This window comes from Mercenaria mercenaria, chromosome 13 (genome assembly GCF_021730395.1).
Source record: "Mercenaria mercenaria strain notata chromosome 13, MADL_Memer_1, whole genome shotgun sequence".
NCBI classification, from domain to species: Eukaryota; Metazoa; Mollusca; class Bivalvia; order Venerida; family Veneridae; genus Mercenaria; species Mercenaria mercenaria.
Window position 1 is genome coordinate 21,565,881 of NC_069373.1, and position 26,587 is coordinate 21,592,467.

The 26,587-nt window shown below is 35.7% G+C and overlaps 2 protein-coding genes across 2 annotated transcripts in view; one reads left to right on the forward strand and one right to left on the reverse strand.

The window, feature by feature from the left end:
• Positions 1 to 12,244, forward strand: part of LOC123529433 (MAP kinase-activated protein kinase 2-like) — a 30,213-nt gene extending 17,969 nt beyond the window's left edge. Inside the window, exons 3-10 of the mRNA XM_045309762.2 lie at positions 2,146 to 2,210; positions 3,187 to 3,266; positions 4,042 to 4,168; positions 4,717 to 4,792; positions 6,099 to 6,223; positions 7,286 to 7,371; positions 8,202 to 8,282; positions 9,990 to 12,244. Coding sequence (XP_045165697.1) covers positions 2,146 to 2,210; positions 3,187 to 3,266; positions 4,042 to 4,168; positions 4,717 to 4,792; positions 6,099 to 6,223; positions 7,286 to 7,371; positions 8,202 to 8,282; positions 9,990 to 10,154 — 805 coding nt within the window. The 3' untranslated portion in view covers positions 10,155 to 12,244. The remainder of the gene's footprint in view (positions 1 to 2,145; positions 2,211 to 3,186; positions 3,267 to 4,041; positions 4,169 to 4,716; positions 4,793 to 6,098; positions 6,224 to 7,285; positions 7,372 to 8,201; positions 8,283 to 9,989) is intronic.
• A 5,605-nt stretch (positions 12,245 to 17,849) lies between these two features.
• LOC123528761 (uncharacterized) lies at positions 17,850 to 26,130 on the reverse strand. The gene is made up of 3 exons (XM_045308732.2): positions 25,586 to 26,130; positions 20,599 to 20,760; positions 17,850 to 19,760 (listed from the first exon to the last, which is right to left on the reverse strand). Exons 1-3 carry the CDS (start codon positions 25,818 to 25,820, stop codon positions 19,594 to 19,596), a joined length of 564 nt encoding a protein of 187 aa, XP_045164667.1. The 5' UTR covers positions 25,821 to 26,130; the 3' UTR covers positions 17,850 to 19,593.
• Between the last annotated feature and the right edge of the window lie 457 nt (positions 26,131 to 26,587).

Sequence of the window (26,587 nt, forward strand, 5' to 3'; positions counted from 1 at the left end):
TGGGAGGTGGTGAGCCGTTTGTTACCTGTTCATGCATGTATTTTGACAGTATGGGAGGTGGTGAGCCGTTTGTTACCTGTTCATGCGTGTATTTTGACAGTTTGTTACCTGTTCATGCGTGTATTTTGACAGTATGGGAGGTGGTGAGCCGTTTGTTACCTGTTCATGCTGTATTTTGACAGTATGGAGGTGGTGAACTGTTTTGTTGTGTTCATGCGTGTATTTTGACAGTTTGTTACCTGTTCATGCTGTATTTTGACAGTATGGTAGGTGGTGAGCGTTTGTTACCTGTTCATGCATGTATTTTGACAGTATGGTAGGCGGTGAGCCGTTTGTTAGCTGTTCATGCGTGTATTTTGACAGTATGGTAGGTGGTGAGCCGTTTGTTACCTGTTCATGCATGTATTTTGACAGTATGGTAGGTGGTGAACTGTTTGTTACCTGTTCATACGTATATTTTGACAGTATGGTAGGTGGTGAGCCGTTTGTTAGCTGTTCATGCGTGTATTTTGACAGTATGGTAGGTGGTGAGCCGTTTGTTACCTGTTCATACGTATATTTGACAGTATGTAGTGTGTGAGAAGTGTTTTGTTACCTGTTCATACGTATATTTTGACAGTATGGTAGGTGGTGAGCCGTTTGTTAGCTGTTCATGCGTGTATTTTGACAGTTGGTGGTGTGACCGTTGTTACTGTTCATGCATGTATTTTGACAGTATGGTAGGTGGTGACCGTTTGTTACCTGTTCATACGTATATTTTGACAGTATGGTAGGGTGACGTTGTTACTGTTCAGCTGTATTTTGAAGTTTGTTACCTGTTCATGCGTGTATTTTGACAGTATGGTAGGTGGTGAGCCGTTTGTTACCTGTTCATACGTATATTTTGACAGTATGGTAGGTGGTGAGCCGTTTGTTACCTGTTCATGCGTGTATTTTGACAGTATGGGAGGTGGTGAGCCGTTTGTTACCTGTTCATGCATGTATTTTGACAGTATGGTAGGTGGTGAACCGTTTGTTACCTGTTCATACGTATATTTTGACAGTATGGTAGGTGGTGAGCCGTTTGTTACCTGTTCATACGTATATTTTGACAGTATGGTAGGTGGTGAACTGTTTGTTACCTGTTCATACGTATATTTTGACAGTATGGTAGGTGGTGAACGTTTGTTACCTGTTCATACGTATATTTTGACAGTATGGTAGGTGGTGAGCCGTTTGTTACTGTTCATACGTTATTTTGACAGTATGGTAGGTGGTGAACGTTTGTTACCTGTTCATACGTATTTTGACAGTATGGTAGGTGGTGAGCCGTTTGTTACCTGTTCATACGTATATTTTGACAGTATGGTAGGTGGTGAGCCGTTTGTTACCTGTTCATACGTATATTTTGACAGTATGGTAGGTGGTGAACCGTTTGTTACCTGTTCATACGTATATTTTGACAGTATGGTAGGTGGTGAACTGTTTGTTACCTGTTCATACGTATATTTTGACAGTATGGTAGGTGGTGAGCCGTTTGTTACCTGTTCATACGTATATTTTGACAGTATGGTAGGTGGTGAGCCGTTTGTTACCTGTTCATACGTAATTTTGACAGTATGGAGGTGGTGACCGTTTGTTACCTGTTCATAACGTTATTTTGACAGTATGGAGGTGGTGAACCGTTTGTTACCTGTTCATACGTATTTTGACAGTATGGAGGTGGTGAACCGTTTGTTACCTGTTCATGACTGTATTTGACAGTATGGAGGTGGTGAACCGTTTGTTACCTGTTCATGCATGTATTTTGACAGTATGGTAGGTGGTGAGCCGTTTGTTACCTGTTCATGCATGTATTTTGACAGTATGGTAGGTGGTGAACCGTTTGTTACCTGTTCATGCATGTATTTTGACAGTATGGGAGGTGGTGAACGGTTTGTTAGCTGTTCATGCTTGTATTTTGACAGTATGGAAGGTGGTGAGCTGTTTGTTACCTGTTCATACGTATATTTTGACAGTATGGCAGGTGGTGAACTGTTAGTGTATTTTCACAGAACATAAGGTGGTTATCTGTGTATTTATGTATTTTAACAGTGGTTTATTTGTGTATTTTAACAGTGGTTTATTTGTGTATTTTAACAGTGGTTTATTTATGTATTTTGACAGTATGGAAGGTGGTGAACTGTTCAGTAGAATACAAGAACGGGCAGACTCAGCATTCACAGAAAGAGGTAAGACCTTGAACATTCTGATTGTGTTAACTGAACTTAACTCACATTTTTGCTTAAATCAAAATCAGTAAAATTATTGTAGTTTGTAATTGTACATAAAATCTCACTCTAAAACAAGCATGAGGACTCTTAAAAAAAGACTGCAGGTTTAGTTTCTTTAGTATTAATTGCAGTTTTCATCAATCAGTTGTTTACAGTAGGCTTGTGATATGAATTGTTAGAATCACTGATACCTTACTGCAGTTGTTGTATAAAGATTTTGAGTGATCTCTTTAGTAAATAAAGGTTTAAACATCAGAGATTGTCACTGTCACTAGTGTCAGTGGTTTTGAAGTAAGATTTTCACTACTGAGTACTTGAAAAAATCTGATACAATTCAGTGATACTTTATTCTAATCTTTTGAATGATTGAAATAAAAAAGCACTGCAGTTACCTCCAGGTTGGGTTAAATTACTATTACTGAAATACTTTCCTGATATAGAAGTTGCCAGGTAAATATTCACATTAAAATGTGGAAACATACTTGGGGATTTTTTCACAGATTTATTGTTATTTGAGATTCTGGTCAAAAATTAAAATTGATATATTGCGGGTATATTATACATGTCACGTCATGATGTGGAGCTAGAATCATTCTTGGTTCATGGTAAAAGCAAAACCAACTTAAACCTGCTGATATCAGATTTGAACTAGTTCACTGACTCATTAGCCAGCATGATTTAATAATTACATTCAAGAAATTTTGTTAAGAAAAACTGCCTGGAACTCACTGTGTTAGTTTTTATGTTCAATTGCAAAAAAAAAGGTTTTAAATTTCCAATTAATTTGTTGATTTCACGGATTAACAAAATCAACAAATCCGTGATGATGAAGATAAGTCCCCCATGCATGTTAATGATTCTGCAGTAATCTGCTTTAAAAGCATCAAACTTCCGGGCATAGTAATAATGTTTGATTTTTTAAAATCCATTTCAGAGGCAGCAGCAGTTATTAGTGACATAGTTAAAGCAATACACTATCTACATTCCATGAATATAGCACACAGGGACTTGAAGGTATGTCAGTCTTTAAATTTGTGAGATAAGCTTAAGGTCATCATCATGATTTGTTGTGCTATGAGATATATTGGGGAAATACTTAACCAAGGGAGTATGTCTGGTTGCAACAAATTGTTGCCAAGTGATGTTATAGACAGCTACATAGCTAATGAGTCAAGATTTCCAGGTTATATTTCTGAACTTGTAAGGGTGGAGTTGGTGACAGTTTTATGTTTCCAATTACATCTCCTTTGAAAACATGAACGGTTTTCAGAAGACTTAACATTTATGGAGCCTACTTAACATTTATGGAGCCTTTAAACTGAATCGAAAGTTTCAAACACAGAAGCAGTTGGAGTTTACCAAAGATAGTGTTGAATAGGTAATGCTTGGTTGTCGTATCAACTGGCAGTGAGAAGATGAGGGATTTATCTAAGCTTTGATAACTTGTCACGTAATCTATAAACGCACATCCAGACTTGACTACAGATGATATCATTCTTGATTAAACAGCTAGTGGATTATTATTTGGCTACTGGATTATGTGTACATATTTGATCACTGTTGAGTACTGTAAAAGCACATATTTTCGCTTTGTCAAAATTTTGCAAATTTGAAATTTTGAGTATATGTTCACGAGGTTTAATATTCGCGAAATTGTTAAAATGGAATAACATTAGAATTTGAATTACCGACATCCTGCGAATATAAAAATTTGCAGATTTCTGAAACCTAGAGGTAGCCTGCAGACTTCTATTGTAAAAAAAAACTGTCTTTGCATTCGATCTTTCAGCCAGAGAATTTATTGTACTCTACAAAAGGCCCAGATGGAATAATAAAGTTAACAGATTTCGGTTTCGCCAAAGAACTTTTAGCATATAAATCCCTACAGACTCCGTGTTATACTCCATATTATGTTGGTAAGTCAGTGTGATCATTTACAGTTGAACTTTAAATCGCTTGAACTCTGATATTTTGAACACCAACCTTTGCTTGAATTCATTGCCAGGTTCTAGAAAAGTCTCTCTGTGTATATTTTTCACTGGTTAGAACTGCTGATAACTGTAACAAATTTTGCTGGTCAGGATGTGTTCGAGTGAACTAAGTTTGACTGTAATGCAAAAATCTAAATCTAGAATTTCAGCTTCTCAAGGGACAAGTCTGTTTATGTACAGTTTAACAAATGAAAAGTTAAAATGCTATAAGTTACTTTAATATGTTAGGAAATGGCTCAGATTAACTGTAATTTTCTGCAGAAACAGCTATGAGCAGCCTTGGCACGAATCTACTTTCTTCCTGTAAAAAATATCATGTCTTTGAATGTTATTTATTTATTGAGCTACTATTAGAAAGACTATCTGTATTTTGATTTTAGGTTAAAAGCTTTGACATTTTCTGATTCAATACTTTCGAAAGATGGGTTTTACAGTTATTAAGGGATTTGTATGTATTTTGTTTTACCTTTCAGCACCAGAAGTTTTGGGTCCAGAAAAATATGATAAATCATGTGACATGTGGTCTTTAGGTGTTATTATGTATATATTGTAAGTATTTTAAAGTTTGGTATCTTATTTACATGACAGGCCATAATCCATTATTGGAGTACGGGAAGTGCATGTGAGCTGTCAATGTCATTTATTTAAATTTATGCATGATGCCACTTAATATTTTAAGTAGGTGAATGGCATGTAAAGTAATTGTTTAGTGTGAAAAGAGTGTATTTTTCTTCCTTTCTGTTTGCTTAATTGTTAAACAATTTAGAGAAGTTTAAGCTAAAATCTCAACTTTTTGAAAGCATAACTTTATTGAAATCACAGGTGCATTTTTATGCCCCCGGCATCTACTGATGTGGGAGGCATATAGTGATTGTCCTGTTCGTCCGTCCGTCCGTACGAGGTTAACCAAATGGGACCGTTTCATCTAGCATCAATACCCCTTACTAGAATGACTTGATACTAATGCAGATGTAACCTGTGACCATTCCTTATCTTCAGACATCACCTGACCTCAGTTTGACCTTGAACTTGACCTCGTTTTGGACTTAGGTTGCTTTATATCGACAAGGATGCCACTAGGGGCATCAAGCGTTTATTGAACACAGCTTCTTGTTTTTTCTGGAGTTCAAAGTTACAGGCCCATTTGACTTGGGGTTTTTTTTTGTCACAAAAAGAGAAAGCTTTTTTTTTGGCTGAAGCAGTAAATCAGTTCTGTGCAGTCCAAATACAAAGTACGTTAGAAGCAGGTTTAAAAGTTTACTGGTATTATTTATGTAACACTGTTTCTGTGATATTACTGTTAAGGTACTAAGGCAATAGATTATCACTGTGGTACATTTTCTGTACAAAGCAGAGAAAACCTTTTAAAAGGTCATACTGCATTTGTTTACAATCTGGCTGCCACATTTTTTGTTATTGACAAAAAATATATTAATTTCTTGTTAAAACCTATTTCCGACAAAGATTTACTATATATTTGTCAAATGTTTGATTACTGATAGTAGAAAGTAATACAGAATCCATTGTTTTTATTACCTCCCTTCATGGCTGTAACTTTATAAGTTCATGCACAGTACTGCAAGCAGTACTTTTCCAACTATTTAGTTACGCATTACTATCTATTTTGATAGCTGCTTTATCTATTTTTAACATGAAATTAAAGGCCTGTTGGAATTTTAAAGATTATATAATATTTCAATGTCAGTGCTTACAGCGCTTTTCAGATTTATATTGGTTCTAGGAAAAGTAAGTGTATTGCATATAATTTTTCTGTAAACAGCCAGGAACTCGGCATTTCTACTGGTTTTCTGTAAATGTTAGGGGTAAATTAAAAAATATTTGTATTTGATTTCAGATTGTGTGGTTATCCACCATTTTACAGTAATCATGGGGCAGCTATATCACCAGGAATGAAAAAAAGAATTAGAAACGGACAATATGAATTTCCAAATCCAGAATGGAGTAGGGTCTCCAAGGAAGGTAAGTCCATTTAGATTTATGTCTCCCACACTATTGTGGTGGGAGACATATTGATTTACTCCTGTATGTGTGTGTGTCTGTCACAAATCTTGTTTGCGCTCTAAGTCAAACATTTCTCATCCGATCTTCACCAAACCTGAACAAAATGTGTTTGCCAATAAGTCCTCGGCCAACTTCGATAACTAGCCAAATCGGCCCAGGCACTTCAGAATTATGGCCCTTGAATTACCGAAAATCGCATGCCAGTATCCACACTCTTTAAGTCATTGGTGCATGGTTGACTCAGATACATAACTGTTCAGATGATTAGGCAGTTGTGGGAGACATGCGCTTTTCTCAAAAGCAGCTCTAGTTATTCTGTGTTTTCACAGTACAGGCTGATCTTGGTCTGCGATGGTCGCAAAGGCAGAATCACTTGCCACCAGTAGGCTAACGGTATGTACATTACTCCTTACATATATTGAAACATAGTTGTGTTCTTTGACTAGTCTGTGGGGCCTCCGTGGCCGAGTGGTTAGAGTCGTTGACTTCAAACCATTTGCCCCTCATCGATGTGGGTTCGAAACCTCATTTGGGGCGTAGAATTCTTCACGTGAGGAAGCCATCCAGCTGGCGTACGGAAGGTCGGTGGTTCTACCCAGGTTTCCTCGCTCGTGATGAAATATGCACAGAGGGGCACCTGGGATCTTCCTCCACCAAGCTGGAAAGTCGCCATATGACCTAAAATTGTGTTGGTGCGACAATAAACCCAACAATAAAAATTGACTAGTCTGTATTCAGCACATGTTTACTGGGCTAATAAGTCAAAAATTTAACAATGAAATTATGAAAATTAATATCTGTTCTCATGTGATAAAACACTTGTACAATAAATTGGGATTAAATTTTGTACACTGATGGGACCACCAAATTAACAAAAGTAATCCCCCACTTGCATTTATGATGGATGACATCTCTGTGTATATATGTTTGTTTCAGTTTGAGAAAACTGTTATGATTATTAAACAATGCTAATTTTGTATTGTAAACTTTCTATCGAATATTTTCTGTTTGTTTTTGCAGCAAAAGATTTAATCAAGGGATTATTGAAGACGGTTCCAGAGGAAAGATTTTCCATCGAACAGGTCATGAGGAATAAATGGATTTCAGTAAGTCACATCATAAATACATATATTTTTGGTAAACAAATATGAAATCAGTCTAAACTTATTAAAGTACTGTTTCAAAACTGACCATGTTTCAAGCTTGAAACTTATAATGTGTCTATAAATAGCTTTATTGATGCTTTATAATACAGGCAGGTCTTTACCAGTAAGATTTGAACCTATTACAACATATACGTACAGCTGGCCACTTTATCATTACCTATGCGTATTACACAGTTATGTCTTTGTTACCATTCAGACTAAGAAAATGGGAGTTTTAAACTGTATTCTTTTATCATTAGATCTGAAGGAGAAATTAACCTATGGGTCAAAGAAACCCTGAGTTGATAACTGAAAAAAGTTAATATATAGTATATGAAAGGTAATAATATTTTGATCAGCAACAATTAATTTTTGATAAATAGGCAATAAAATCAGGGGCCTCCGTGGCTAAGTGTTTAATAAGCCAGCTGGATGGCTTCTTTATATGTAGAATTCTACATCCAAGAGCAAGGTTTCAAAATCTACATCAGTGAGCTATTTGATAACAGACATTGTGTCAGAAATCATTCGCCCTCCATCTCAGAATAATGTGGGGAAGTTGACTGTTAGAGAACAGGTTTGTTCTGGTAAAGAATCCAGGAACACTGGTTATGTTAACTGCACGTCATTACATAACTGAAATACTGTTGAAAAACAGTGTTAACCTCTCTCGCGCCCCCCCTACATCCCCTTCCCTCCCCACCCCCCCAAAAAAAAAAAATTGTGCTAGTGACTAAATTTAAAAAAAAAATGAAAACAAGGAGAAAGAATGTAAACTTTTATGATTACAGGACCATCAAGTTGTACCACAGACTCCATTAATGTCAGCTCAGGTGTTACGAGAAGAGGAAGAAACTTGGATGGATGTGCAGGTTAGTTGTTCGAGGGAGTGATGAACATGCTACATAAGTCCATTTATCTTTACAAAGTGTACATCACGATAGCAGTTAAAACATACTGAACAGTTGACAATGAATATTAGAAATGATAATCATACTTCTGCGTTATTGCACCCCCGACAACAAAGTTGTAAGGGGGGATATACTGGTTTCAGGTTGTCTGTCTGTCTGTCTGTCCGTCTGTCCGTAGACGCAATCTTGTGCGCTCCATCTCTCCTTATCCCCTTGACAGAATTTAATGAAACTTCACACAAGTGATCAGTACCAACAATAGTTGTGCATGGGGCATGTTAGGTTCTTTTAGAAAAAAAATTTGCAGAGTTATGGGACTTTGTTTTTTTGTTACTATACTATATACATAGACACAATCTTGTGCGCACCATCTCTCCTGATCCCCTTGACACAATTTAATGAAACTTCACACAAGTGATCAGTACCAACAGTAGTTGTGCATGGGGCATGTTAGGTTCTTTTAGAAAAAAAATTTGCAGAGTAATGGGACTTTGTTTTTTTGTTACTATACTATATACATAGACACAATCTTGTGCGCACCATCTCTCCTGATCCCCTTGACACAATTTAATGAAACTTCACACAAGTGATCAGTTACAACAGTAGTTGTGCATGGGGCATGTTAGGTTCTTTCAGAAAAAAAATTTGCAGAGTTATGGGACTTTGTTTTTTTGTTACTGTACTATATACATAGACACAATCTTGTGCGCACCATCTCTCCTCATCCCCTTGACACAATTTAATGAAACTTCACACAAGTGATCAGTATCGACAGTAGTTGTGCATGGGGCATGTTAGGTTCTTTCAGCGACAAAAATTGCAGAGTTATGGGACTTTGTTTCTTGTTAACATACTATGTACATACAGTCTGCATATGCAATCTTGTGCATGCCTAATCTACCAAACCCTTACACACAATTTAATGAAACTTCACACAAGTGATCAGTACCAACCCTAGTTGTGCATGGTGCATGTTACATTCTTTTAGATAAATATTCTGCATAGTTATGGGACTGTTTTTTGTTACTTCACTGTATACATACAGTCTATATACATACAGTCCACGTAATTATGCAATCTTGTGTGCGTCAAATTGCAGTGTACTGTGTCAGTGCATGCGGGGGGTACATTCATCACCTTTAGTGATAGCTCTAGTTTAATAAATATCGGAAAACAAATATGTGATTTAAAATCATTTTATGAATATCAAAAATAATAAGTCAGTGTTTTTCAGTGACTATCAGAAAACATAAGTTTGATATTTTAGGAGTATGCTAAAAAAGCATCTTAAGTCTCTTTACTGCACATTTTATGGCAATCGCAGAGACGCTGTCTTATATTTTGCAGAATACTAGTTTTTAAAGCTCATCTAAGATAATGTTTGTTTAGTGATGCATCTGGACTGCTGTTAATGGCTGCTAGAGCTTGAATCAGAAAAACCTTTGTAAGTCAATTTCTTTGGAAATTGCTTGGTAGATGTTCACAAATCCTGGTCAACAGCATCTTTGTATAAACTTGAACATTGTTGTGTCATGCGAGCGACTTTCAAAATATCTAGCGATAATGGTTCATGCAAATATTTTGCTGATGTCTTGTTGAATTGTTAGTTGTATACCATGGATGTGTAGTTATGGTTCTATATCAATTGCTTTTGTTTTGTTTTCACAGGAGGAGATGACAAATGCTCTAGCAACAATGAGAGTGGACTATGATCAAATAAATATCAAAAATTTGGACGAATCGGAGAACCCAATTTTGAAGAAACGTAGGAAGAAAACAGGTGCCCCAATGCCACCCCCTCTCTTAGAAGAATCCTCAATGGAAACAAAATGATGCAATACTGAGCAGCTTAGTATAAACTGTAAAAACTGCACACACATTTGAAATGAAACCATATACAGGGACGAGTTTTGTTTTTCTGAAAGCCAGAATATATTGTGGGATAAGAATATGTCAAAAACGTTTTAATTATGAAAAGACACGCGAGAGATAATCGTACTGACAGACAGCCATGTCGTGTGACACCTAGATATGTACACAATCCAGTATGATTCCAAGATCATAATGTATAAACTGATCACACTTCATACACAAGTGATATTTCATTGTCATTGTTTGACTTATCAGCTGCGACAGCAGTATTGTTTGAGCAATTTTTGTTTTCTTGAAATATGAGAATTTGTAGGCTTTAAATAATAATTGTTTATTTGTATACTCTGTTAAATCATGGTATTTTTGTAAAATGTATCTTTGTTAATGTCATTTTTATGCAGTTGTTTTATATACGTTATAAGCCCAACTTTTTAAAATTGTTACTTGTATTGAAATATTTGACTTAAAAAATAATTGCTCTTTCTCAAAAGGAAGCTATCCAACCCTACTGATGATTAAAATTTAATAAAAAGGTGCGAGTAGTGATGCTAAGAAGATATTCCTGCAGTTGAAAAGGCAAAAGTTATGCTTAACTTTAAATGTATAATTTATATTCATATTAAGTTGCTCTTCCAATTAAATGTTCTGTTTTATTCTGTCTCTTCATAAATGAAAATTATGCTAAGTGTATTCAGTTATGTTTATGCCCGCCTTTGAAGGAAGGGGGAGGGTATATCATTGTTCATGTCAGTTGGTAGACGATTGGATTCAGTCAGTAAACTTAAGACAACCTTTTGGCCTATATTGGTCAAATTTTATAGGATAATTACCGTATGTCAGTAGATTAACTGTTTTGTTTTGGGGGTCAAAGGTCTAGTTGAAATTAGTAGTATTATCACTTGTGGTCAGTAGATGACAGGTACTGTTTTAGGGGTAAGTTTGGCAAAGTTGAAGGTCACAGTGACATAGAGACTAAAATCGGTTTCCAGTCAATAAATGGAGATTGCTTAGTCCTACAACTTTCAAACTTAAAAGGATGTTTGCCTTTTGTCCAAAGATGACACTTACCAGTCTTGGAGCCAGTAGGTCAATGGTCAAGGCCCCAATTACCTGGAGACTAGTAGTTTCTGTTCAAAAGCTTGTGAACGTCTTAGGTCTACTGTCACCAAACTATAGCATTATTGCCCATGGTCAATAGATGTCACCTTGAGATTGAAAACAGTTCCTGATCAATAACTGGAGAAATTTTTGCCTAGGACTGTAAACTTTGAAGGGTGAATGCCTGTAGTGCGTAGAAAATCCTTATTGATTAAGAGGTCATAATGTCGAAGTTCAAGGTCAAGTGGCCATTAAAATAAAAAATATTTCTTATCTGCACCTATGCATGATAGACTATAGTCAGTAGATGACTCCTGTTTTTGGTGTCAGGAGGTGAGAATGATGTTGTGACTGAAATGTTTTAGGATGTACAACTTTAGAACACTTTGGTGTATGCCCATCAGACTTTATTGCCTTCTTGTCTTTAAATAGAAGTTGACCCATCTATTGTTTTATGGGTCATTATGTCAAAGGTCAAGGTCGTAGTGTAATTAAGACTGAAAGTTACACACCTTTCCCTTTGACAGTCAGTGGTGAGGTTGCATGATCATCTGTGGTGACTATATGATATGTGAACACTGGGATTTGCAGTATCTGTTTGATTCCAGCACGTATGAAAGTTTTGCTCCAATACCTTATATTTTTTATTTCGATGTAATTGAGGATTTTTAGAGCTGTTTTATGCCATATTACCGATACTGTGTTGATGCACAGTAAGACAAGAATCAGCCATGATGAGGGGAAGAGGGGGGCATATGTGTTTTACAAACAGCTCTTGTATTCATTATATCTTTCATTCACATGTTGCAGTTCTGATGTGAAATATAACTTTTCTCTATTTTTTAACTTTTGAAATTGTTACAGTTTTTATATATATTTTAGCTCGTACTACTATGAAATGAAGACTTTGTCCAGAGATAAAATAATAAGGAGATAAATGAATTTTAATATGAGATGCTGCTTTTGTTTTTGCTTTCTGTTCTGTTTGCAAATACTGCTTATTACATACTGGCTCCTAAAACAAGGGTCAAGGAACAGAACTGTGTCATAGCATCTTGAAACCATTCTGAAATACGTCCTGCCAGTCAGTTGGACATTAGCTTTTTAAATATGATTAGGGACTGTTTGACTTGCTACCTACAAAACATTTTGCTTTGCTCAGTTAATTCTCAAAGCTCATGCGATGATAATTAAGTACTGAATTTTACTCTTAATATGACAATTCAGTCTTGAGTTTTACTCCAGTGCACCCATGAAATGACTGTTCAGTGTCAATTGTCACTCAATATTAATTGTAACTTTACTCCTCCCTCGAGATGACAACTCGTGTGTTAAATTTTACTCCTACTTTTGAGATGACAAATCAGTGAGAATTGTTATTCCAACTCTCAGGTTGATGTATTGTTAATAGTTACTCTTACCCTGGAGACGACAATTCAGTGTTAATTGTTCCTCCTACCCTTGAGAACCACCGAAGTAGCCTAGTGGTAGAGCACACGCTTCGAGCGTGGAAGATTTCAGCTTTGCATAATACCAGAGAAATGGTAAATGGTACTAATAGCTTCCTTCCTCAGCGCTCAGAATGTAGAGGATAGTTCTAGCAATGGTCAGTCGTCAGTAAAATGTGACTGGGTGAGGTATCATGTAGCGTGCCGAAGACGTGATATTCCAGTGAGACAGCACTATAAAGTTGGGCAGTGCCGACTCTGCTACAAGTAGACGCCATTGTTTTATAACTGAAAAAAACAACTTGAAAAGTGCCTGTCCTTAACACATGCACACACACTCTCAAGACAACTATTCAATGTTATTGCAGTGACAATTTAGTGTTGACTGTTACTTTTATCCTTCATCTTGATATGAGAGTTCAGTGTTAATTGTTACTTTTACCCTTGATAAGACAAACTGTTTAGTATTTAACTATTTTAAGCCCTGGAAATGACAGTTCAGTGTGAATTGTTACTCCTACCCTTGATATGACAATTTAGTGTTTATTGTTACTCCAGCTCTTGAAATGACAATTCAGTTTTAATTGTTTCTTTTACGTTTGGAATGACAGTTCAGTGTTAATTGATACTCCAGTCCCTGAAATGACAATTCAGTATTTAATTGTTACTCCCTGAAATGACAAATCCGTGCTAATGTTACACAAGCACTCGAAATGACAGTTCAGTGTTAATTGTTACACCTGCCTTTGAAATAACAGTGTTAATTGTTACTTTTACCCCTGAAATGACAGTTAAGTGTTAATAGTTAATCCTACCCTTGAAATGACAGTTCAGTGTTAATTGATACTCTTACGCCTGAAATGACAGTCCGTGTAAATTGTTAATCCTACTCCTGAAATGACAGTTCAGTGATAATTGATACTGTTACCGTACTCCTGAAATGACAGTTCAGTGACAATAATTAATCCTACATTTGAGATAACAATTCAGTGTTAATTATTTCAATTTATTTGTCTTTGAAGATAGGAGAGGAGTTTATTAGCTCACCTGAGCCAAAAAATGGTGAGCTTTTGTGACCGGTCAATGTCCGTCGTGCGGTGTCAGTCGTCCGTTGTGTGTCCCGTCAACATTTTCTAAAAACATCTTGAAAACCACTGGGCAGAATTACACCAAACTTCACAGGAATGATCCTTGGGTGGTCCCCTTTCAAAATTGTTCAAAGAATTTCATTCCATGCAGAACTCTGGTTGCCATGGCAACCAAAAGGAAAACCTTGTAAGAATCTTCTTGTCCAAAACTGCAAGGCATAGAGCCTTGATATTTGGCATGTGACATCATCTAATGGTCCTCTGAGAAGATTGTTCAAATTGTGCCCCTGGGATGAAAAGAGGCCCCGCCCCAGGGGTCCCAAGTTTTACATAGACTTATGTAGAAAAAACTTTAAAAATCTTCTTGTCTGAAACTACAAGACCGAGGACTTTGATATTTTGTATGTAGCATTGCCTTGTGGTCCTCTATGAAGATTGTTCAAATTGTGTCCCTGGGGTGAAAAGAGGCTCTGCCCCGGGGGTCCCAAGTTTTACATAGACTTGTATTGGAGAAAAAATCTTGTCTAAAACTGAAAGGCCTAGGCTTTTGATATTTGGTATGTAGCATTGCCTAGTGGACCTCTAACAGAATTGTTCAAATTATGCCCCTGGGGTAAAAAGAGGCTCCACCCTGGGGGTCACTTGTTATATAAGTTATATAGGAAAAAATACTTAAAAAATTATCAGATCATATTTCCTAGACTGTTTAATTATATTTACCTGATGTACCCAAGTTATTACAGGACACGTTACTGTGACCTTGACCTGCTGACCCACTTTCTTGTTTTTTAAGATACAGCCTTGAAATTTGGATGACATGTACAGTTTTGCATACCGATCTTAAAACTGACTTTCAGTGACCATGAATTTGACCTACTGACCTACTTTCTAGTATTTTAGCATTAGTTTGCCATTTGAAACATGTGGCTCGTATTACTCAGGTGAGCGATTCAGGGCTTTTGATATTTGGTATGTTGCATTGCCTTGTGGTTCTCTACCATAATTGTTCAAATTATGCCCCTTGGGTGAAAAGAGGCCCTGCCCTGGGGGTAACAAGTTTTACATAGACTTATTTAGGATTTTTTTTTAAAAAATCTTCTTGTCTGAAAGTTCAAGGCTTAAGCCTTTGATATTTGGTATGTAGCATTGCTTAGTGGTTCTCAAAGAAGATTGTTCAAGTTATGCCCCTAGGGTGAAAAGAGGCCCTGCCCCAGGGGTCACTTGTATATGAGTTATATAGGAAAATATACTTAAAAAAATTATCTGATCATATTTCCTAGACTGTTAAATTATAATTACCTGATGACCCCAAGTAACTAGGGGTCACTTGACCGTGACCTTGACCTAATGACCTACGTTTTTGTTTTTTAAGATACAGCCTTGAAATTTGGATGACATATACAGTTTTGCACACCGATCTTAACAGCATAGAAATAGGACCACGTCAGTAACATACTTTAAAGATTTCAATACTCATCTTTAATGTTCTTATTGTGACCTACTGACCTACTTTCTTGTTTTTGAAGTTACAGTAAAATGATTTGGACCACATGTATAATGTTTGATACAGATTTCAATTCTCATCTTGAATAGTCTTTATCCTGACCTACAGACCTACTTTCTTGTTTTTGAAGATACAGCATGGAAATTTAGACCACATGTAGAACTTTTGATACAGATTTCAATACTCATCTTAAATATTATTAATCCTGATCTACTGACCTACTTTCTTGTTTTTGAAGCTACAGCAAGGAGATTTAGACCACCTGTAAAAAAAATTAACAGATTTCAGTACTTATCTTGAAGAATCTTTACCATGATCTTCTCACCTAGTTTTTTTGTTTGTTTTTGAAGCTTTAGCAAAGAAATTTGTTCAAGCAAGCAGTTAAACTCAGGTGAGCGTTATTGGGGCCATCATGGCACTCTTGCTAAGATGTGTCAGTGAGACATTGTGATCGCTCAATGCCCGGCGTCTGTCTGTCAACATTTAGATTGTGTATGCGATAGAGGCTGTATTTTTTAATTGATCATGAAATTTGGTCAGAATGATTGCCTTGATGAATTCTAGGTCGAGTTCAAATATGGGTCATCTGGGGTCAAAAACTAGGTCAAATCAAAGACAAAACTTGTGTATGCGATAGAGGCTGTATTTTTCAATTGATCTTCATGAAATTTAGTCAGAATGATTGCCTTGATGAAATCTAGGTTGAGCTGGAATATGGGTCATCTGGGCTCAAAAACTAGGTCATTAGGACAAATCAAAGAAAAACCTTGTGTATGCCATAGAGGCTGTATTTTTCAATTGATCTTCATGAAATTTGGTCAGAATGATTGCCTTGATAAAATCTAGGTCGAGTTTGAATATGGGTCATCTGGGCTCAAAAAATAGGACACTAGGTCAAATCAAAGAAAAACCTTGTGTATGCAATAGAAGCTGTATTTTTCATTTCATCTTCATGAAATTTGGTCAGAATGATTGCCTTGATAAAATCTAGGTCAAATTTGAATATGGGTCATCTGGGGTCAAAAAGTACGTCACTAGGTCAAATCAAAGAAAAACCTTGTGTATGCAATAGAGGCTGTATTTTTCAATTGATCTTCATGAAGTTTGGTCAGAATAATTGCCTTGATGAAATCTAGGTCAAGTTCGAATATGGGTCATCTAGGGTCAAAAAGTAGGTCACTAGGTCAAATCAAAGAAACACCTTGTGTATGGGATAGAGGCTGTATTTTTCAACTGATCTTCATGTAATTCGGCCAGAATGATTGCCCTGATCAAATCTAAGTCGAGTTTGAATATGGGTCATCTGGGTCAAAAAGTAGGTCACTAGATCAAATCAAAGAAAAACATTGTGTATGCGATAGAAGCTGTATTTTTCAATTGATCTTCATGGAATTTGGTCAGAATGATTGCCTTGATGAAATCTAGGTCGATTTTGAATATGGTTTGTCTGGGGTCAAAAAGTAGGTCACTAGGTCAACTCAAAGAAAAACCTTGTGTATGCGATAGAAGCTGTAGTTTTCAATTGATCTTCATAAAATTTGGTCAGAATGATTGCCTTGATGGAATCTAGGTCGAGTTCAAATATTGGATATCTGGGGTCCAAAAGTAGGTCACTAGGTCAAATCAAAGAAAAACCTTGTGTATGCAATTGAGGCAGTATTTTTCAATTGATCTTCATGAAATTTAGTCAGAATCATTGCCTTGATAAAATCTAGGTCAATTTGGAATATGGTTCATCTGGGGTCAAAAAGTAGGTCACTAGGACAAATCAAAGAAAAACCTTGTGTATGGGATAGAGGCTGTATTTTTCAATTGATCTTCATGAAATTTGGTCAGAATGATTGCATTGATGAAATCTAGGTCAAGTTTGTATATGGGTCATCTGGGGTCAAAAAGTAGGTCACTAGGATAAATCAAAGAAAAACCTTGTGTATGGGATAGAGGCTGTATTTTTCAATTGATCTTCATCAAATATGGTCAGAATGATTGCCTTGATGAAATGTAGGTCAAGTTTGAATATGGGTCATCTGGGTTCAAATAACTAGGTCACTAGGTCATATCAAAGAAAATACTTGTTTAAACTCAAGAGACCACATTTTTGGTCCAATCCTAATGAAAATTGGCCGGAATATTTGTTTCCATGAAATTACTAGGTCAAACATGTTTACACTGTTATGGTGTGTTTCTCAGGTGAGCGACCTAGGGCCATCTTGGCCCTCTTATTTGACTTTCATATGTAACTGAGGATAACAATTACAGAGCTGTTTCAATATTGCTGGAAAAAGCGATGTTCCTAATATAGTAGTAATATGCAGGAGGAACCCACCGATTTTATATCACACATGGTATATTTTTAATGTGTGTTGATTAAAAATGTATAAGACAATAAAGAAGCTGTTAAAAAAAAAATCCCTACCTTCCTAGCTACCTAGCTATTGGTATGGGTCACGGGTGGGGAAACAAAAATATTTTTACAGTTAGCCCAAGCATATTTTATGGTATATATAAACTCAATTCATTTAAAGATGAGACAGAAATATTTATTAGCCTATAAGAAAAACATGAAAATCACACACCATATCAAAATGTTTACAACTTTATGATGACAGTAACAAGTGACACTTGACACTTAAACCACAAAAAGAATTGTGAGTATATGAATGTTTTGGAATTACATGTTATATTACTTCCTGACTGGATGCATCCTCTTAAGCATAGCAAAATGTAATACAGGAAGATAATATGAACAAATTAAGTAGAACCAATGTAGAAATTGTACATTGAATCTAAGTAGAAAAGTACAGCTGAACACTACACAAAATAGAATAATGTATATTTTAAATGTACATATAAGAGATTACGTAGTGTATATTGAACCTATGTTTAAATGTGCAGTTGTACTGGCTAAATAGAATCAATGTATATGTACATTGAACAGATTATGTAGAATCTGTGTAAAAATATACATTGAATAGATCTAGTGGAATCAATGTTGAAATGTGCATTGAATATGTGTAAATTTTACAGTTGAACAGATAAGTGGAATCAATGTAGAAATGTACAATTAACAGATTATGTAGAATCTTTGTAGAAATATACATTGGGCAGGTTGAATGGAATTAATGTTGAAATGAACAAGTAGAATTTATGAAGAAATGTACATTTAACAAATTAACTAGAATGTATGTAGTAATGTACATCAAACAGATTTAGTAGAATCAATGTATTGATAAACACTGAACAATTCAAGTAGAATTTATGTAGGAATATACACTGAACATATGCTGAAGAATCAATGTACATTGGACAGATTAAGTAGAATCTATGTAGAAATGTGCATTGAATCAACGCAGAAATTTACAGTCAAACAGACTAAGTTGAATTGATGTAGAAATACACATTTGACAGATTATGTAGATTCACTGTAGAAAAATACATTGGCCAGGTTAAGTGTAATCAGTGTAGAAATGTACATTGATCAGATGAAGTAGAAATGTACATTTAGTAGATAAAGTAAAATCTATGTTGTACATTGAACAGATTAAATACCACAGTTCGTTATTTGTAAAAACTTCAAGTATAATTTTCTTTATCACATTTTGACGTTGTGGGAGTGAAATAAAGCCATTACATAAATTTGATAATACACTAGTGTAATAAAGCTTTGACGTCGACGTTGTTTAAAGTTTTGGAGACGCTGGTTAAATTGACTTGTTATAATACTTTAAGAAAGTAGAATTTTTTGTGTTTCGACTGGAAAAGCTAACGTGATAAAAATGATATTACATTTGTGACTTTCCACATTGAATTTATTAAACTCGTAGAATATAATTGAGTAGAGCCTCACATTTTATTATTTTATTAAACTCGTTTAATAAATTCAATATGAAAAGACACTCATGTAATATCCTCTATTTAAACAAAATAGTTAGTCAAATAAAAGATCAGTTTTTCAGCAATGATATTTGCAGGCTGGCACATATCAAACGGTATATGTACAACAAATAGCACAAACTTACGCTGCCAAAATGGCTTAAGTATAGTGGATTTGCACAGATATAAACTTTGAAAACACTAAAAACGATACTTCTGTTGACGTCTTATTAATCTGTATGTGTATTCTAAATATGGTTATCATTATGTATATATGTATGGTATGACACAGTATCACAATATAAGAAATTATGTAGCTAAAATGATTATGCTGCAAATTCTCTCAATTTAGTACAGACCATATGTATATTGTCTTAAAAACTGTGTCGTCATTTGTCATCCTGTTTCTTAACAAAAACCATAAAGATGATGAAACCTGCCGATGTCCAGGACACAAGCCAGCTGAGGATGTCACATGCAATAGAGGCGTGCAGGTCATAGTCATCCTTACGCACCCTAGCAAGATACACCGCCAGTCCGAACATCGAGAAAAATCCTGAAATGTTTGAAGATGCATCTTAAAATTTAAGCAACACTTAGACAGAATTTTTTACCTTATGTGCAGCCCTTCACGTACTCAATCTGGTATGATGATGTGCACCATACAAACAAACAACAAGAATAAATCACAAAGGTATTGGTTGGATTTCAAGCAAATTTGTTAAAATAAACAGAAACAGGACAGTTGCAAATAGTGCCGAACAGATTTGGTGTAACTGTCTCCTATTTGGGCCATTTTAGTTGTTCTGATAAATTTTCCTGTATCAGTATATGCTTGGCAGTATTCTGCACTGAAATTGCAAAGATATTGATCGAAGCAACACAACTTAGCGGCTACACGATGAATGAAATTAAATGACATTAAATTTTAAGCTCAGCTGAGCACGATGTGCTCAGGATGAGCTGGTGTGGTCGCTCACAGTATGTCATCCATTTTTCTGTCAATCGTCAGAAAATGGGCCATTTATGTCCATCTGCACTTCATCGAACAACAACACCTCTGTACTGTTTGATGGAAGTTGATATAAAACTTGATCTTAATATTCCTTGCATGGTCCTCTACCAAAATTGGTTAATTCAATTCCATGCAGAATTCTGGTTACCATGACAACCAAAAGAAAAATAACTAACAATCTCCTCCGCTCATATTTGAGCGATATAGGGCCACCATGGCTCTCTTATTTTGCAAATTTATTTAATTTCATATTGTCAAATGAATAAAAATAAATCCGACATAAAGCTGAAAAAAATCTCTACTTTGTTTCCTTGTGAAAACAGGCTTGCAGTAACGTTTTATTTGAAAATGGAAATCCATAATAACGGTCAGCGTTTACCTGATGCGATTCCAAATCCTGCCGCGGCATAGTGCAAAAGATATTTTTTCTTAAACCTAAACACAGCAAGAACTGTGAAAACAATCGCCGCTATCTCTAGAATCAGCGCCAGGATCACCATAGCACGTGTAGCACGGATGTCTGCTGCACCACTTCCTGTCGCTGAAATCAAAATACTTTTCGATTATTGAAAGACAGTTTAATTACTTAAGGATCTCGGAAGTCTACAGTCGGGCGATGTAAACATTCTAGGAAATGAATCTGTCCGTCCCAAACCGCGCCTCTTCAAACAGGAGAAACTACTTTAATCACTTAGCGGTCTGCGAAAGAATTCCCTGTAGTTTAATATTAACTAAACAAAACCGTACAGAAACAGTACATGAACTTCACGCATCCGGCCCGCAATTGCAACGAAACATGTATTAGTAATTGTTATTTTTTTACAAGGGATTTCTAGGGGGAAAAAACATTCAAACAACAGGGTGTACAAATCGACCCCTGTTTTGAAAATCGTATTTTTATATTTTAGTGTACAAAACCAGACATGGTTTTCCGTTTTAAGTCAGATAAAATAAATCACATGTATCAAGTTTGAGGTTTTAACTATATTTGAAAAGGAAACAAATTAAGAAAATGTTGTCCACAAACTACATACGAGTTTGTTTCTATAAGGAAGATATGCTTTTTATTTATATATTCTTCCGCTTCCAGTTCAAATAGTCCAGTAAAATGGTGTAAAAATACTTCAGAAAATGGGAAAAGCACAAAACTTGGTACATAACTACTTTAGGGCAAAACACTAAAAATGAGCATGAGACCCACTCCAAAAAATCGAATATGGCCGAAACATCCAAGATGGCCGCCATGCATGTATATATTTTCAGAAATACCTAATATTATCTATAAAACTTCTATAGACACTTACAGTCATCAGTACAATTAGCTAAAATCACCTGTTTGAATAAATTCAAACATATTATATTAACAAAAATACCTCTATTCCAACAAAAATGAAAAAAAGTTGTCTCCCTTGGATGAAATTTGCTATTAAGCAGAAGAAAAGTCAGAATGCATTTATGTGAGTCAAAATAAAGTATATAATGCTAACTGGCATATCAAGAATGTTTAAAATGGCAACAGTCCTGTGCAGAACTTTACAACAATTGTAAATTATTATAATACATTCGAACTTCGTTAACTGGAACCCGTCAGGACCGACAAAATATTTTCTAGTTATCGGTAGTTTGAGTGATCGAAGAATATATTATAAAAGAATTTGGTTGGGACCTGACAATAGGTTCAAGTGAAGGATGGTGTTCAAATTATCAGAGTTTGAGTGAACGAAGTTTGTCTGTAGTGTGTATTAGTGGATAAATGACATGTGTTTCACTTTGTCATTAGTTTTCACGACTCAAAATTTGTTAGTGTTGCTGTATTCATTTCAATTTATTTACACTAAGAGAACTTATGCCACTTAATTCATTCATTAACTATGTTAGTGCGATAGACCATGTGAACATCCCTGGCCTGTCAGACCATCATGGTTTCTTTGGGAAAAAGTCACTGCCGTTTGATCAGCATAATCAAATTTACATTTGCATGTTCCTAAAATGTTCTGTTTTTGTCAAATTGTAGCACATTGTGCCATAACAATAGTTTTATAGTTTAATGTCATAAGTATATAATGTACAGTCACTATAAAAAATGCCCTAATCACTCTCAGACGAAGATCATGAAGATCACACTGCGTCCTGAAAATTCTGACGACGTGGGGACGGGGGTCAAACTCGAAAAATGTGCAGTTTTAAAGTTCATACTGCGCCCTTACAACATCCTTGCCAGGTTCTCATGGCGTCTAACATATTCACGCTAATTTTCTTACCACACGCATCATCACGTCCAATGCATTCTTACTACTCTTAGTACGACCAGTCAGATTGCACTTCTCGCTTACCATGCTTTAACCATGCGCTTATCACCTTCTCACTGCGTTCGTCCGCTACATATAAAAACTATGCCACGTGCCTCTTTTTCATTCCTTCTGCAAGTTATATTGTGTCTGCATCTACACTCAACAATAATCAAATACAATATACGAAAAGCCCTCCCTTCCCCACCAAAGAAATCAGAGCAGTCTTATAGAGAGGCCGTGGTGGAAAAAGCAAAGGCAGCATGAAGGGTATACGAAGGTCCAGAAGTCCAATACAAGCTGCTTGTGCTGCCGAGTCTGTGATTATGTGGTAATTTTTGATGATGTGCGATCATACCCATTGCTGGTTGAAAATAAAGTGATGTGGAAGTGGATCCAGTTTTCATACTCAATTCTTAGAATCTGAAACAAACACGGTGAGAAGCTGCTGCAAACGTGACATAGACATGTTAAACACCAAAAGAACATATTGATAACCTAATGCGGTATTCTACAACGTGACATGTACGTAGCATGGTCATAGCACACAAGCGTAGATAAGTCGTAGTGAGAACTCCATTGACGTAGTAAGAACGCAATGACAACCCAGTGACAGCGCAATGAGCACGCCATGCAGTCTTTCCCGTCCGCACCACGCTTGTACTATGTCCTACTAGGTTTTAGTTACATCATAAATTATTACTACGTCCTTATTAAGTTCTTCCTGCTTCCTGATTCGACCACGTCCTCATTACTTTTGTTTTGAACATGTCCAAAGTTCGACCGTGTCCTCCACACTCGTGGGGACCATAATTATCATGTTCTTATCGGTGTCTACTGTATCCCTTCTACATTGTACAAGTTCTTACTTCGTCCTGTCAGTTTTTAGGACATAGTGGGAACGTGGCTGAGTGTGATGGGGGTATAAATTATGAGCTGAATGTATCATTTCTACACAAAAAAATGTGCTCTAATATCTATTTCTGGACATTTTTACTGAAATTAAAATATATTATATAATACATATTAAATGTGAGTACTTGAGGATTTATCTAAAGAGCACATGTATTCGAAACACAATTTTAATACCAATTTACTAGTTTTAAGACAACAACTAATATCTATTTACCATTTGTAAGGTTATGCCATTACCCGTTAAGCAGTCCAATGTATGAATAACACCGTCTTGTCAAGCAAATCTAACCAGTACAGCTCACGCTTATTGGTGAATCAAGCTTTTAAATGCATTTTCTACACCTTCCTACAAACAAACTGTTCATATAATATTTCTGTGATATAGATGGAGGCTTTCGATGCTCTACTTTACAACAAAACATGTCAAGTAACTGATCAACCATCTGTTCACACAAAGATTAGGGCTATAGTGTGCATTCCTGCATCGTCTGCACATATGGGGGTCAGGTGTTCTATCACTTTCCTAAAATTCCAAGTCAAGATGAATAAGGCTGACCAGAGGTATCTTTGATAAATTGGAACCTTTCTGGTAGTTTTTGCCTCAAGTAACTGAGTCTCGTACCAATAGCTCCTCAAGTGCATTTGCAACCTAGTTAAAGGCTGCCGAGGAAGATGTAACTTGTCAAAAGTGCTGAAATGCTCTGCACTGCCTTATGCAGATTAACTAAAGTTGTCGGCAATCTTGTGCTTGTGTGTACTGACACGAGTATCTGACATGTACCTTATTTCAGATTTCAGCTCACTGTGCATAGTAATATATTTCACAGAATAGTTACTAAGTGTTGTCCGTGAAAGCAACTTTAATATTTTCAGCCTTACTTTTCTTTGTTACACAGTTAGCATTACATAATCAATGATTATGTTATCAATTCATTATGCAGATATTGTGACTTCGGGTGCATAATAAGGAACATTGTTTCATTTGATCCTACTAGCCCGTCGCTATAATCTATTCTTGCATTTCGAAGTCCCAAACCGAAAGGGGTAGTTGTCATACTTGATTCATAGGAACTACAATTCTATATAGAAACTAAGTTGATTGACCTTCACATTCTCCATATTACCTACCATCTATAAGCAAGGTTTCATAAAGAAGTCTTTTGAATTTTCACTTTTGAAGTTATTGAAGAATCCGCTATTTGCGAATGATGGACGGACATACAGACAGACAAAATGATGTACAAAAGGAGAAAATAAGATAACAAGCATGTTTTCAATTTTTCCTCCTATCTATGTACAATTTCTCAAGAAACAATCTCTCCTAGTTTTGAAGAAATGTAGGATGACACTTTTTGTCATATTCATGCACTATTTGTTGCCACAGCAACAACATTTGTTGCCATAGGAACAAATTTAAATGACATTGGCATTCTCCAAATTGCCATCTATCCATGTACCACGTATCATGAAAAAATCTGCTGTAGTTATCCCACTTTACATGGCTGACATATTGACACGCATATGGGGGCAACCCATAAACCCTCTCTGGCTAAACACTGGTGGGGGAATAACAACAATGTTTCAACATACTGCTGTGGAGGGAATGCAAGTAAAATAATATAAATTACATATAGTAAAACAAAACATCCTTTAAAATATGAAAAAAACACAATAATAATATTAAACTGAGTTTGAAAGGCTAGAATTTAGCCGTTACCATGGAAACAGAAAGAAATTAGCATCATTTGAATTGTTATTTTTGCACTTGATGCAAATTTAGGATTTATTTTATCATATACATTTATATTTGGTGCATTTTTGGGATGAAAGTAAATAGAATGACCTTTCATTACAATCTTGTAAGGTAAATATTGAGTTTGGCGGCCATTTTGGAAAATGGCAGCCGTATCAACCATCTTGACAGATATCAAATGGGTCCCATGAAAAAAATGTTTTTTATGCTTTAATAAAGAGCTGTGCCAATTTTGGTGCTTTTCCCATTTTCTGAAGTATTTTGGCATTTTCTGTTACGAATTGATCGGACTAAAATGGTTATCTGGCATAAATCCATTGTTTTTCTTGGTAACTCTGAATACATTTTTACCCCAACACTGAAATTCCTTACTGATTTTTTTAAAGTTTGTGTAACTTCAAATTGATTACCTGTATTTACCGGATCTCCACACACGTCTGTGAGCGTTGAAGTATCAGGTATATAGTTTATACAGTATCTCCATAACCCGTAATTTGAAACTGTCTGTTGGCTTCCTAATGTTGTGTCGTAGTACTCCCAGTACGGAAGTCCTAATGCCAAGCACGTGCAAATCAGGGCGAATGCAAGCGTAACCAAAGCGGCATACCCGAGTAAATTCGTACTAAACAGGATTGGTTGCTTCATGACAAAAAATATTCGCTATTCCGCTTTAAAGTCAGCAAGTTTATTTCATTATTTCCATCGCGTAAATGTCTTTTTTTTATGTCATGACATTATAAATTAACATAATTTAATTAAATATCATTAAACTTTAAAAACTGATTTCTCTTCTAGCTTATTTTCAACACGAGTTTTCGGATAATCCTTTGTTATCTTTCTTAAATGTGATTTATGTTAATGAAGTTTTTAATATTCTAATGACTAGGACATTTTTATAACACTTTCAAACACATAAATCTAAAATATTTTTGAAGCTTCGCTGTTAGTTACGAGGCCATATATTGATTACGCTGATCACGCCCCCATTATAGGAAATAATTAGCGCATGTGAAAATATGGCATTTCTTTTATTTCAACTCTTACACCGTGACTGAAAAAAAAAACCGAATTGGTATCGTCTGTTTCTCTCGTTTATAAGTTGTTTTACCTTTTTGTTACATGTTTTACCTTTATTCGCCTAGAAAGACCTGCATGAAAAATTAAACCTTGTGCGAAGGTCTATCTGTGCACGTGAACGGGTCTGCTATAACTTCTACAAGACCTGTCCATGTTGAACGATAGAACTGAGCACGTGCACAACATTTTTTTCTGAAACAAAGGAGTCATTTGTTAGCAAAGAAATCGAGTAAGTCTGTAAATTACATCTTGTATAAACAGAACAAAAGCAGACAATTGATCTAGTATAATTTCTTTTACTTCAGAATATAGATACATAATGCTTATTGCAAGCT

Excerpts from the sequence above, each read along its gene's own strand:
- LOC123528761 (XM_045308732.2), bottom strand. The coding sequence starts at position 25,820 with ATGAAGCAACCAATCCTGTTTAGTACGAATTTACTCGGGTATGCCGCT. Across the intron at positions 20,761-25,585 it reads TGGAGATCCGGTAAATACAG|CGACAGGAAGTGGTGCAGCA; the intron begins GTAATCAATTTG and ends TTTTGATTTCAG. Across the intron at positions 19,761-20,598 it reads AGGATTTGGAATCGCATCAG|GATTTTTCTCGATGTTCGGA; the intron begins GTAAACGCTGAC and ends CAAACATTTCAG.